The sequence below is a fragment of the Bacillus rossius genome, chromosome 8, assembly GCF_032445375.1.
Source record: "Bacillus rossius redtenbacheri isolate Brsri chromosome 8, Brsri_v3, whole genome shotgun sequence".
Classification (NCBI taxonomy): Eukaryota; Metazoa; Arthropoda; class Insecta; order Phasmatodea; family Bacillidae; genus Bacillus; species Bacillus rossius.
This window is the reverse complement of record NC_086336.1, coordinates 65,096,255-65,110,017: the sequence shown is the minus strand read 5'-3', so window position 1 is coordinate 65,110,017 and position 13,763 is coordinate 65,096,255. Positions and strand designations below refer to the sequence as shown.

The following is a 13,763-nucleotide window of genomic DNA, read 5'->3' as shown; positions in this document are numbered from 1 at the left end:
ATGATTGTATTTAAACAAATTATTTAAATTTAATTTGCGAAAACTGTCAATAATATTTGAAAATTGAAAAGTATGCAAATTTTCGTAAATGTTTTCTTATGACGTTATCACGTAAAATGATCTTCCGTAAACCGACTTTACAGACAAACACCCTTTTTTTATGATTACTTTTACTCATGTTTTACACTGGAACAAGTATTAAAATTGACTTCAAATTGAACTGCACCTTTTATTTTGTCAAATACATCTCTCTCTCTCTCTCTGTGTGTGTGTGTGTATGTATAAACGTGCACCCTCTTGCTCAGAAATGGAAAGATCTGGACAACAGAGTGACGAACGCCTACAACGAGGCCCTGGACAACGTCAAGTTCCTGTACTCCCTGGAGACGCTGTACCTGCCGCTGTACGCGTCGGAACCCTCCGTCATACAGAAGAGCGTCCGCGTGCTGATGTTCGGGATCCGCATGATGTACACCACCTCGCTGCACTTCAACACCAGGGAGAAGATCACCAGCCTGTTCACCAAGGTTTGCACCGAGCTGGCGGTTAACTGTGCCATTCTATCTACCTTCTTGTCCGAAAAATAAATAAATAGATGGACTGATAACCGGAGGTACGTCATATTCTGAATGATTTGTTGGTCTTTCGTGAATGTGGGCCGGTGAACAAACTTGAAATGACCAAAATATATTTTTGACTTGTCGCCAGTTTTTCCAGTGACCATGGGGTGTGTTTTGTGAGATTGAGCTGTTCGGTAAACTTCGACTGACTGTGTTGTGTTATTGAAAAAAAAATGGGCTGTGTCAACATATTTTTAAATCACTTGTTTCAGTATCTACAGTAGGCAAAGTGTATCTGAAAGTTTGGCGATCTGTGAAGCCACCCTTGAATAAGGGCATGGTGTTGTCTTTTTATTTAGTAATACAGTAAAACCTTTTTGTTGCGACCCCATTTATTGCGACTACCTCTCTATTACAACCCGATTTCGAGGAACCGTGGAAAAAGTTGCAGAAAATCTGAAGAAAATCGGACAGAAAATAAGTTTCTTGTGGTGAGTATTGTGTTACTGCGTTTCTCTTGTCGAGTGCTGTACTGCCGTAAGCAGCGCATATCTAAAAATAGAGACCACTTCCTGTCGACCGCTGTCAGCGTATAACAACCCCCATTCCACGTCCCTTTCCCGGCAGGGTGCAGATAAAGGTTTTTGTGGCAACGTGTTTACGTTTAGCTTTTTGCGAGTGTCTAGTGTGGTATGCAGTTAAGGCAAAGCTACCTGCTGGATTTCTCTTGATTTTGATTACTATCGGTTGACAATACACAGCGACCGACTGGATGCACGCCCGCCTCAACTTGTTTTAACTGCCGCAGCGATGTTTATTTTGACAGCTCAAGCAATTATCTTTTCCCGTGGGTTGACAGAAAAAGGTCGCTTCACCCAGCATAAAAAAAAGGCTACGCCACTTATTGCCCACGCAGGAAACACACTGGCTGCCGTCTGTCTCCCTCGCATTTATCTTTCTTCTAACATTCCACGTCTCACCTCTCGCGCGAGCAATAACGAAGCGACCACGCATTGGACCGTTTTATGCTTTGTTTGGTGACAGCAGTTTGATTTTATTTGGTATATTCCTTTTCATTGGACCCTTGCTATTAAAATACATTTATATTTAAGTTTGAAAGCTTGTAAATTCCTTGCCAGAGATGACTGAACTCGAACTTGGTGTGAAAAGTGACATATTTTGACCCCTCCCTCACCGCTTTAGTATCCCATTCATAATAGCCCAATTTTACGGGAGAAGGGAGGGTGAAATGAGCATTTTCTCACTGAAGGTTTTTCAAAGGAAGGGAAGTTGGGGTGTTATAAGGGAGGACACTAGATGGTTTGTGTGCCTGGGAGGGATGAGCTAGCCTTGAAGAATATTACCGTGAGGAGGGAGGGGTGAGCTTATGCGTCATGAAGCCATTGCCGCCAGCCAGCCAGGTGAGCTTCGTGTGCGCCCACTCGTGTTGCAGAACCTACAGCTGCCATATTTTTACAGGAAATGTCCCATTATTTTTTTTGTTATTCTTACATGAACATTTTTGGAAGTATTAAAGCCGACACAAAATACGCTGTGTGTTGATATTTCATTTCTTTTTTTAAATTTTTTTTTCTGATTTTCACATTTTGGTTAAAATGTCCAATTTTTTGATGGTTTCCGAGAATGTATTCGTAAAATCACTGCTTCCTTAAATCCGGGGTTCGTGACATCGGCGTTCTAGTGTATTTAACTACGGCAAGCAGAAAACGTACATGTAAACTAACCAGTAAAATTAAACTGTATTTTGACATATTGACATATTTTCTTTAGTGGTGGCCTGTAGGGCGACGGACTTGTCATGAAGGTTGAAGTGGGTTTAAAGCAAAGCCGTCTAGCATTGTGAGTGACAGCATCCTGCCATTGTACGGCTGGTTTCTTAGCGAGTGGCGGTTTGGAAAAAAAGGGGAGGGGGAGGGGGGGTGTTGAAATGAACTGAAAATTTTGGAAAACATCTATTACGACCCCCCCTATATTACGACCCTATTCCTGGGAACCGTGAGGGGTCGTTTCAGAGAGGTTTGACTGTAATTAACCTAAAATGGTTCAAGTTTCATAGTCATAATGTGAAAATTACTAACATGTTAAAAATGTAAAAACATAAAAAAATATATATATAAAATGTTCAGTTTTCTTTTCTCAAGCAAAATATTACTTATATTCCTATGTGTAAACATTGTTCTAAAACTACTATTTCCTGAGATTTAAAATTCAGTTATAAATAAAACATACACACATAAAAGTTTTTTCCTCCTTCTTCCAAACGCCTGGCTTCGGCCCTGGCTGTCGGGTGTTGGTCTCTGGCGCGCTGGGTCGAGCCTCGACTCCAGCTCGACCTGACGGGGGTGAGTGGTCGAAGATGGTGTGCGGCTGGACGATCCTGGTTTCAGGTGACGGCTCGCATGGTGACCACCTGCAGCGCCTACCTCACCAGAGACGGGGACATCTGGAAACAGGCGAAGCACGACGTCATCAGGAAGATCAACGTAAGCTGCCCGTGTTCCTGCGGGTGTGATGGCAACGTGGGATGAAGTGTTTTTTTTGGAAAACTAGGAGTTTATTTGGGATGTTTCTCTATTTTAATTCTCCACGGTGATATGGTTTCGAGATGCAATCTCGTTACGATGTTTGCAGGATGGCTGGATCTCTACGCATGGACCAAACAACTGAGTCCTAATCTGTAGTTGTATAGTTTACTTGTGTTGGAATTCCAAAGCTTGCGTCATGGATATCAGCTTTAGCCTGAAGCGAGGTTTCTCTTACTTTACTTATGTGACACGTATTTAGAGTGAAAACATTAATTAGCAAGGTTCATTAGCTGCTGTTCTTACCATTTTGTCTGGAAAATAATTATCTCAATTTTTTTTACATTTATTAAATTTTAGTTTTAACAACTATCAAAATTTATTATTTAATCACATTTGAAAAATTAAAAAAAAAATTATGAATACTAGTATCAGAGGTTTATACAGTTAACTGTGGTATTTAGGTACTTCCTAATTAACTTTGGGTAAAGCTTATCAGTCTCAATACTTAAGTCCAGTAATCTACGTAAGTCACATACAAAATATTCAGAGTTCTTACATTTTTTTAGTGAGCGTGTTTAATGTCACTTCTATTAAACCTTAAAACCATCTTCACTTTAAAAAATAAAACTTACTACATATTTGACTGTGTTAGTGATAGGATCTTAATTAAAAATTACAACTATGTTCGGCAATGCCGGGGAAGATAGATTTAAAGCAACACATGGTGAAATAAACAGACCTAAGTTATTGAACTGTTGGCCATTGCGAATGCTACTAGTTTTTGATGTGCAGTAATAATCAAAACAAATGTTTTAAATATTTGCAAAGTCTAATCAAATTATTTATATTATTCTGGCGAAGCTTTATTAAACTTATTTTATAAAATACAAGATTACGGTAAAAAAAATTGTTTTATTATGTAATGTTTGAACTGATTAAGTGATTAACCAATTAGGCCATATACGTCTGTGTATCAATAATTCAATAAAAATTATAAAATAACCATGCATAGTATTAATATTGAGCATTCATAAAAGCAAATGGAGTGCCTCCTTTTGATTTTTACGAGTAACCAACTTTATTCAAGCCAAACATATACGGTACAACACAAAAAAAAATATATTTTTTTTTTTCATGAGCCAATTTTAGGCTTCCAATGTTTTAAAGCTTTGCAACAAATGCGGAGCTTCACATTTGACGTAAAGTTTTGCAACACAACTGAAGCTTCAAATAAAACGAATAGCAAATTGTCTGGCGAAGTCAATTTGAATATTAATAACAGCTTTGATTGATTCGTGTAGTTGAAGCTTCGCACAGGCCTATTGAACTGTCTGTTCCGCCCCCCTGCCCCCTCTCAAATCTTGGTGCTCATGTTTGGTGCTCATGTTTGGCCTCGACTCGTACTGTTGGCAGGAGTGCATGGAGCTCTATAAGACGTACAACGAGTGCTTCGAAGACACCTGCAAAGAGATGGAGGAATCTCCACACGAGAAACCTTTCAATTGCTCCAGAAAATATATCTTCAGAGTTTTCGAAGTCTTCGATGAACGCTTACTGAAGGTCAGTGTATCGTTGTTGTGTCTCAGTAGTATTCGTGAATTTAAAAAATCACTATTCGGCAATGATTTGGTTTTGTTGCAGTACGATTGTGTCATTGAATGAGCATGTAAAAAAAAATGTTGACATATATAATGTGATCGGTTTGAGAGACTAAATTCTAAAACCTAATAATATGAGAGTGTCTTGTGAAGACATATCATAGTTACATAGCATGGTGTTAGTCTAGAAACTTTTTTTTCCCTCAAAGAAAAAGTGGTAAATTTACTAACAGATTACAACTTGCTTATTGTTTCACGGGAGCAATTAAAACTGTCACAATAACTGCACCAATCCACGGGTGTTGACATCATGAAGCTAGCTCCTGAGTCTCATGGAGTTGTGACGTGTAATGTGGAACCAGTTCCGCAAGTTTTGGTTCAATATTTGAAAAACCGAGATGATGTGGCCTAATCCCCACAAAAGTGTTGTGTTAGGATTTTTTGGGTAATTAATTTTTATAGTGCTGTTCTGCTAGTTGCGTACTAAATAACAACCTGTTTATTAAGACTGGACTTCACCTGTGGTGTTAGATCTTTTTTTTTTCTTATTGCAGTTATTTATGAAGGAATACTTTGAAAATAGGAATATAGAAGTAGAGTTGCATGCATCACCCAAGCCAGCTGTGGGAACTCAAGGTGTTAAACATGTAGCGAGTGACCATGACACTAATAATCAGGCAAAAATTATATTTATGAACATCGGCCTGACATTTCACAAACAGTAGATAGGTGTGAAATTTATCTATTGCAAAGAGTAACAACATTTGGTTTGCAATGTCTGTGTGTAAACTATATATAATATCCATACATATACATACTAGGCTTCTGCTAAGATTGCTTTTATTTTTAAATTTTAATTAAATATTACTACAATGAAAATTTTTTTCAAATTAAATTTTAACATGCATTTAATTTTTTTTTTCACACTTCAGAGGAGTCCAAGAAATTTGATCCAAAATACAGTAAAATAAAGGTCACTTATGCTACATGAAAAAAAAATAATAAGTTGTAAAATACATCACATTAAAAACAAATCCTGGTAATGCATTTTCTGAAACCAGTAAACTGTACCTAGGTTGAAAGATTTTTTAATCTGATTATATGCATAAAATAGAGTATTATTATTATTATTATTTGTCACTGTCATAAGATGATTTCATTGAAAATTTGTCACGGGGAATAATTTTAAATGAATAAATTTACGACAGCGACAGGGATTGTGGTGGTCGTAGAAATTTATTCAGTTAAACGAAATCTATACACTTAGTATTCCTTGTCTATTATTTGTAATAAAAAGTGGTTTAGCTTAAAATTCAAAGGAATATAGCAGCCTTAGAAAACATTTTGGACCATGACACGTGTGTTTCCAAATATTTGTTTTTATTATGAACCTTAAGAGGGAGTTGGTAAACTTTCGACGTTTTGTATATCCTGAGGAGGACGACCGTTTTTTAACACACTAATTTTTTTTTCTTCCAGATATCTGATGTCTTGAGCATTGTGTTGAACTACTCCCTGCTGGAGACGTGTGCGATAGAAAACGTGGACAGATACGCACAGAAGTTCAGCAAGCTGTTCGTGAAGATATCGACGAAGCCGTACAACGTCTTGGAGTACTTTGAGCCAGACTTCAACTCGGACTACGACGAGTTCAAGCGCCACGTGTCTGACATCGAAGTGGAGCTCCAGGCCTTCCTGGCCGAGTGCTTGAAGAACGAGCAGGAAGTCGTGAACGCATTGGGGCTGCTGCAGAGGTTGGTAGCCGTGGGCACTGGGCGCAATCATCTCACTCCCAGTGCAACGAGGCCACAACTCAAAATCGTGTGGCTCTTATTTAACGGGATGGAAATCTAGGATTTTTCTTTTGAATACCTGACTTAACCTGAATGTAAAGCGATGATTTTCGCCGAAACTGCTTGAAACTAAAAGTGGGGGGTCGAATGATAGTTGTAAACTTGTATCGTGCCATCGAGAACAGCTGAGTTGAGAAACTTCATGCCGTGCCTCTTAACTGTGCCACTTCCCAGATGATACCCGACCACCTTACTTCAGAACTACAGTCAATGAAAACAATTTTTTTTTTCTAACTGGTGCTAGGTGTTTCAAAAGAGGCAGTGTAAGTCACCCTGCTGACGAAAGTGCCGCTATTGCATGCTAGCGCATGCGTTGGAGTGGCGTCGCTACTGACGCGCTCTCCTCCCTACCGGTTCCCCACCCCACTTATCTAGTATGTAATGTAATTTTTTTTTTCAGAATGCATAGCCTATTATCATTTTCTCAATTTTTTTTAAATGTAATCCGATTATAAATTCTGTACTTTGTTGGCAGGTTTGAAAACTTGAACCTGCCTTGCTTCAAAATTGCTTCGATGTATCCGTACATCGTGGAAGTATTTGAGAAAGAAATTGCAAAATGGCGAGACTTCTATGACGAACACTGTCCCAAGCCGCACCTCCACAACATGCCCCCAACGTGCGGGCGGATCTATTGGGCTCGATCCATATTCAAAAGGATCGATGCACCGATGACGCTGTTGAAGGTTGGTATCACATGATGTGCTTACTGGCTACTTTTGTGACGGAAGCTAGCTATCTTTTTGAATGATCTGGTTACATTTTATATGGACATTCAGTAAGTTTTAGCCACTTGCCCAGTGCCTTTTAAGGTAACCACTTAGTCGCATAAGTAGAAGAAATATGATTCATAACTCCTTAAAGTTCACCGGGTGGTAAAAAAAAACTGTGCAAATTAATAGTAGTCTGTATATGTTAGTTCTTATAAAATTATTAGCATATAGGGTCATAGTTCAACTCGATCACTTAATATGTTATTTTTCTCAGCTTTCCATGACCAGTTGGCAGCAGTGTGGTCTAGTTGCGTGATCTTGTGGCATGCCACGTTGCCTACTAGCATAACCTTGCAGCATGTCACGTGGTCTTCTAGTGTGACCTAATGGAATTCTGTGTCGTCAGCTTGCATTATTTGGTGGCATGCCGTGCAGTCTACTTGAATGACCTGGTGCACATCACGTGGTCTACTTGCGTATGCCATGTTGTCCACCAGCATGACCTGGTGGCATGCTAATTGTATGGTTTTTTTTCTTCCAAAAGTACCATAAGTCCATATTTGTAGCAAAAGGGGTTTTGTAGTCAAAACATACAATTCATGCAACAAAAGAGCTTCAGTTTGTTTTTATTTATGTGTATAAGAAGGCCTGAAAATTCCGATCATCTAGACAAGAGAGTATTTTTTTTTCTCAGATTTTGTTTGGACTAAGGCATTTTTGGAAAAGAGAAATTTATTTGGTCTTCCAGTATGACCTGGTGGCATGCCATGTTGTCTACTAGTGTGTCCTGGCAGCATGCCATGTGAGCTACTTGTGTGACCTGGTGGCACAACACATGGCCTACTCGTGTGACCTTGTGGCACACCATATGGTATATTGGTGTGATCTTGTGGCACACCATATGGTCTACTAGTGTGTCCTGGTGTCACACCACATGGTTTACTTGCATTACATCATGGCACACCACATGGTCTACTAGTGTGTCCTGGTGTCACACCACATGGTTTACTTGCATGACATCATGGCACACCATATGGTCTACTAGTGTGTCCTGGTGTCACACCACATGGTTTACTTGCATGACATTGTGGCACACCATATGGTATACTAGTGTGTCCTGGTGTCACACCACATGGTTTACTTGCATGACATGGCACACCATATGATATATTTGTGTGACCTGGTGTCACACCACATGGTTTACTTGCATGACATCATGGCACACCATATGGAATACTTGTGTGACCCGGTGGCACACCGCATGGTCTATTGGTGTGATCTTGTGGCACACCATATGGTCTACTAGTGTGTCCTGGTGTCGCACCACATGGTCTACTGTAATGACATCATGGCACACCATATGGAATACTTGTGTGACCTGGTGGCACACCGCATGGTCTGCTCACGAGATCTGGGAGCAGAACACGTGGTCACCACGCGGGGTGGTGTTTTGTGCGCAGGCGAAGCCGGGTGTGCTGGAGGCACCTGGGGCGTGGCGCGCCATCAACATGTACAACGCGCTGCTCAAGTGTCTCATCTACTACGAGATGAGCTTCCACCGCGAGTGGTGCAAGAACGTTCTGACCGTCAGCGAGGACCTCAACGAGCCGGTGCTCGTGAGGACCCACGAGACGCACAGGTGCGGTGCTCCTGAGAGTTTAGAGAGTCGAGCCGTACTTCATTTCTCACGCAACAGGATACTGTACTGTATTCTATTACTCGTGTGTTTGTGCAGTATGTAACATCTCTGTGGCGTAATATCACCTTGTACGCTTGCCACTTGAAGCAAAGGAAATTCATTAGTTTCAAAATACAAAATCATTTTTGGATAGCAAATAAGATGCAGTTTAGCCGAAAGTTCAGGTGAACCATGTGTCACATTTGAACGCCACAGTGTTTCACGTGAGTCGTGTTAACCCCGTGATCTAGACACTTAGTTAATTTCAGTTTGTCCGCACATCCTTAAAAGTGGACAGCAGTTGCGGTTTTCTGGCCTGTCGCCGTGTGCAGAGGCTGACCATAGGGTATGTGGTAACCAACCGCAATGGGGGTTGAAGTGTTCGTCGAATCCTAGGGCGCCACCACATGTGTAACGGGCATGTGGACCTGGCTGCTCTGTCCTCGGGGCCGTGACGTAGCCCGTGTGCGGCGAGGCCCGTTTCCCCCCTGTATCACTCAAAAGCTCCGAGAACGACGACAGGTGCATGAAGCTAGCTCCTTCCTCTCGCGGCGCTCGCGACTCACTGCCCGTTGGTCCTCGCTCGGCAACTCTCGGGAGCGGAGCACTGACTTCACTTCGGCGGGCGGTCGTAGAGGGTGGTGGTGGAAGGAAGGGGGGGGGGAGGTGGTGGCGCATCGGGCTCAGATGCCAACGTCGGTGTCCAGGATCCACGTGAACTTCAACCCGGCGCTGAAGGAGCTGATAGTGGAGACGGAGAACATGTGGGAGCTGGAGATGGAGGTGCCAGAGGCGGCCATGATGATCGCTCTCCGCAAGGAGCGCATCTTCCACATCCACACGCGGCTGCAGGTCGCGCTGGAGCGGGACGCCGCTCTCAGGTGGGACGCACTTTCCTTAATGTTTCATTGCGACCGGCGACGGGTCGAATCCCGATTTCCTCGAATCCCGAATCTCGAATTCAAATCCCATAGAGTACCTCGGAACGCACACACCTCGAATTCCCCAATTTTTGTCGACGAGTGTCGCCATCTTCATGTTGAGATCGGAAATTTTTCGCACAACTATCGAACTGTACTCGAAACACTATATATCATGTTGGATTACCATGCTATACCATTACGTATTTCCTGGTAAAGTGATAGATACTGAAACAACTTCTGTGTATATGCACAGGGGTTGCTGATTCCTTCACATCATCCGTGATTTGTGTTGCATATTTCTGTGTTGAGTACGTAAATAAAAAAAACAAGATTTCTTTAGTCAATTCCTGAATGTTTGAACGAAGCCACTGAATCGTCTTTTCCGCTGCAATCTTCAGCTGGCGTAATTAGACGTTGGTTAACTTTTTTTGTCGGACGCTCGTGATGACATGTCCTGGTCCAGCGTGTATCGATGAGGAAGCCTCGTGTTCCAGGTCGAGCATCGACCACCTGTTCCTGCCGCTGCTGCGGCCGCTGCTGTACAAGCTGCAGCGAGCCTTCCAGCCGGGCCTGCAGATCGTCACCTGGATGTCGTACAACATCGTCAAGTTCTGCGACGACGTCGAGAAGGCCCTCACCGAGGCTGAGATATTCCTGAAGCAGGTTCGCGGGTCTTTTTCCCCCCATCCACGGACGCTGCAGGCGCGAGCCTTTTTTTGACGTGGCAACGTCTAGTAAATCGATGAACGCCGGCTGCACGCACGAAAAAGTAACCCCGTTACGCACATTGTCCCGTTACGATGTGTCCCGTTACGCTCATTGTACGCTTGCGCCGCATTTATCTCTCTTCCAATCGATTGGCCTATGATTCTACTATTATATTAAATAGGTTAAGGCGGGCTTTTCAAAAGTAGCTTTTAAATTTAGTACTTTAACTAAACTATTTTATTATTGATTAATTTTTATTTTTTTTTCATTTTTAATTTTTCCAATATAATGAGCAATAATAAAAAAGAAACATAAAAGAGAATTTAAAAAATACTTAGAAATTTTAATATCAAGTTGAACCGCCTAACCGACGTGCAAGGGAATATACTATTTTACTGAGCCAATTGAACATTCCAATTAAACAATGACTTTCATTCAAAAAGTTATAGTTAAAATAATCTGTTTGTTAAAGTAATAAACATATTTGAATTAATGAGTGCAAATAAAAGTAAATTTATCAATTAAATTGTAGATTTCATTTCACTCCTTCTTTGTATCCATACAAAATAGTGATAATTCAATAAAAATGATTCAATTTTATTCATAAAAGTATGCAATCATTTCATCAATGTTTTGCTGTAACGTTGTCACGTTAAACTATTGTCCGTAAAACGACTTTACAGACAACCAATTTTTTTTTTCTGTTTCTCAGTGCCGTTATTTCAATCGGAATAATGTTCGCAGGCTTTCACGGCCATTGTCTGAAGTAGCTTGGCTTCTGGGTTGTGGCCGGTATCCTTGGCGAATAATTCACCGACGTTTCGGTCGACATTGCAGTCGCCATCATCAGGGAGCAGGTACCTACTCAGTAGGTAACTCAGTAGGTAACTGCTCCCTGATGATGGCAACTGCAATGTCGACCAGAAACGTCGGTGAATTATTCGCCAAGAACGCGGCTATAACTCAGAAGCCAAGCTACTTCATTTCGATAGGAAATTGGAGGTTTTAATGGGTCCATATGATTATGTAGTTTTACTTGTCGTGATCGAAAAAACCAACTTTAATTTTGCATGTAATTAATTAATAGAAATATAATAATAAAAACACTGGAGTGTTGATATAAATACTGTTGGTAAAGTATAAATGCAATCAAATTAAAAATAATTAAATAAATACTCAGTATTTAATAGTAATATAAACACATCAACACATGTATAAAATTAGTTATTTAATTTAGTAAAAAGTTTTGATTAGTAATGAAAATCAATAAATATGGTGAATGTTTATTCTAATTTACTGAGTTTGATAATTTATTAAATTATAATGTAATTATTTATAATTTATAATGGAAATAAATTATACATACAGGAACATAAACTCAAATATATAAATACACTTGAAAAGTTTATAAACACAATATCTATCCCTAATATTCACAATAATTTTGTTTTTTTATTATATGGACCAGTAATCAATATCAGTCACAAAAATAAACAATTTAAAAGCACATATATAATTTTTATTTGTACATAGTCTTTTTTTGTATGTAGCTTTATTTTTTATAGTGTAAAATATCCATTGCATGGTGAGCGTACATCGTAAAAATTCACTCACATGATTCTTTTATAATGCGCTTAAAGAAGTATAACTTCAAAAATTATTTATTTATGTATTTAATTGTAACATGCCTATTGACAGCTTAAAAACCTTGGATGATAGGCACACGACAAACAGTACACAACAGAGAAAAAAAACAGAGGTACAGAACATGAATACAAAAAAATTACAAAAAAGGACAATATGAGAAACAAAACAATATCTAAATATGTACTTACAATGAGAAGATTATAAAATATAAAGAAATGAACTAAGATAATGGACTGAGGTAGGTTATAATTTTCTTAGCATTTAAATTGTTTAACCGAGTAATTAAAGAGTTGACTTTATTAAAAATTTTTAACAATATGAAATGCTAATATTTTTTTTTTTGTTTAGGGAAATAACATAGGTTTATAGCAAATTTTGGACGGAATTTTAATTCTTTTGTTGTCCAGAAGATAGTTACATTTAATTAATTTTCATAACAGTTTCTAACAAATGATGCATCTAAAACAGCTCTTCTAGAGGACAATGAACCAAGAAGAGAGAGTAAATCTAAAGTACAGTAGAACCCTGTTACAATGTTTTTCAAGGGAGCACAAGAAAAAAACATTATAAGCAGGAAAACGTTATAAGCAGGAAATCTCAATTTAGCACTTAACAATGTTCGAGCTTTGTACCAATGGACTCACCAAGCTATGTAAACAACTTTAATGTTAAAACCAAAGATAGTATACTTGATACATGAATTATCTGAAACAAGCCAACAATTTTTATAACTTCGTCTTGTTCCCTGGTTAAATTTTGTTTGTCTTTAAACAAAGATACACTGCCACATTTTTTGTAAAATTGTCTCGCGATTCATGATGACAACATTAAGAGTGAGAACGTCTACTCCTTCGCCACCTGAAAATGTTTAATTTTGGGATTCCTACGTATGAATGAAAAAAAAATAAATTATTTGTAAGCAATAGAAAACACTTGTAGTTATGCCCTCGCTCAATGATTGGCAACTTAAATATTGTAGGACTATGTACGTGCATCTGAATACCCACTGGAATGGCAAGGAAGAGAAGAGTTGACTAAGGGTGCCAACTGACACGTAACTATGAACATTGTGTACCTTCAGTATATGTATTGCATAAAATTGTATTTTAACAAACTTCATGTATTGTATGGCAGAGATTGTAAACATAAACATATATAAAGGAAACTTTTATCTTAAGTGTTGGAATAATTTGGTTTTAAAACATATTTTCCCCATTTATTGAATGTTAGAAAGCAAACATTATAAGCGGGAAATTACACTATTTATGAACGTTATATGCAGTAAATTAGTACATTGTCCTTATGGGGGAAATATTGGGACTTTAAAAATATGACATTATAAGCAGGAAAACATTATATGCGGGAACATTATAACAGGGTTCTACAGTATTATTAAAATTTGGATTTTGACTGATAATTTTGATTAATTTGGTTTGAACTTTTTCAAGTTTGTCACTATCAGTTTTACTAAGAATGTTCCAAATAATAGAACCATATTTGAGTTTAGATCTAACTAAGTAAAATAAAGGCTGAGAAT

At 39.1% G+C, this 13,763-nt stretch overlaps 1 protein-coding gene across 1 annotated transcript in view; it reads left to right on the top strand.

Annotated features, from left to right (window-relative positions):
• The window catches only part of LOC134535102 (dynein axonemal heavy chain 8-like), a 90,283-nt gene that overhangs the window by 15,849 nt on the left and 60,671 nt on the right, over positions 1 to 13,763 (top strand). The window contains exons 8-15 of the mRNA XM_063373979.1: positions 306 to 527; positions 2,969 to 3,064; positions 4,520 to 4,666; positions 6,184 to 6,458; positions 7,033 to 7,243; positions 8,731 to 8,909; positions 9,656 to 9,829; positions 10,366 to 10,534. Of these exons, the coding sequence (XP_063230049.1) occupies positions 306 to 527; positions 2,969 to 3,064; positions 4,520 to 4,666; positions 6,184 to 6,458; positions 7,033 to 7,243; positions 8,731 to 8,909; positions 9,656 to 9,829; positions 10,366 to 10,534 (1,473 nt within the window). The remainder of the gene's footprint in view (positions 1 to 305; positions 528 to 2,968; positions 3,065 to 4,519; positions 4,667 to 6,183; positions 6,459 to 7,032; positions 7,244 to 8,730; positions 8,910 to 9,655; positions 9,830 to 10,365; positions 10,535 to 13,763) is intronic.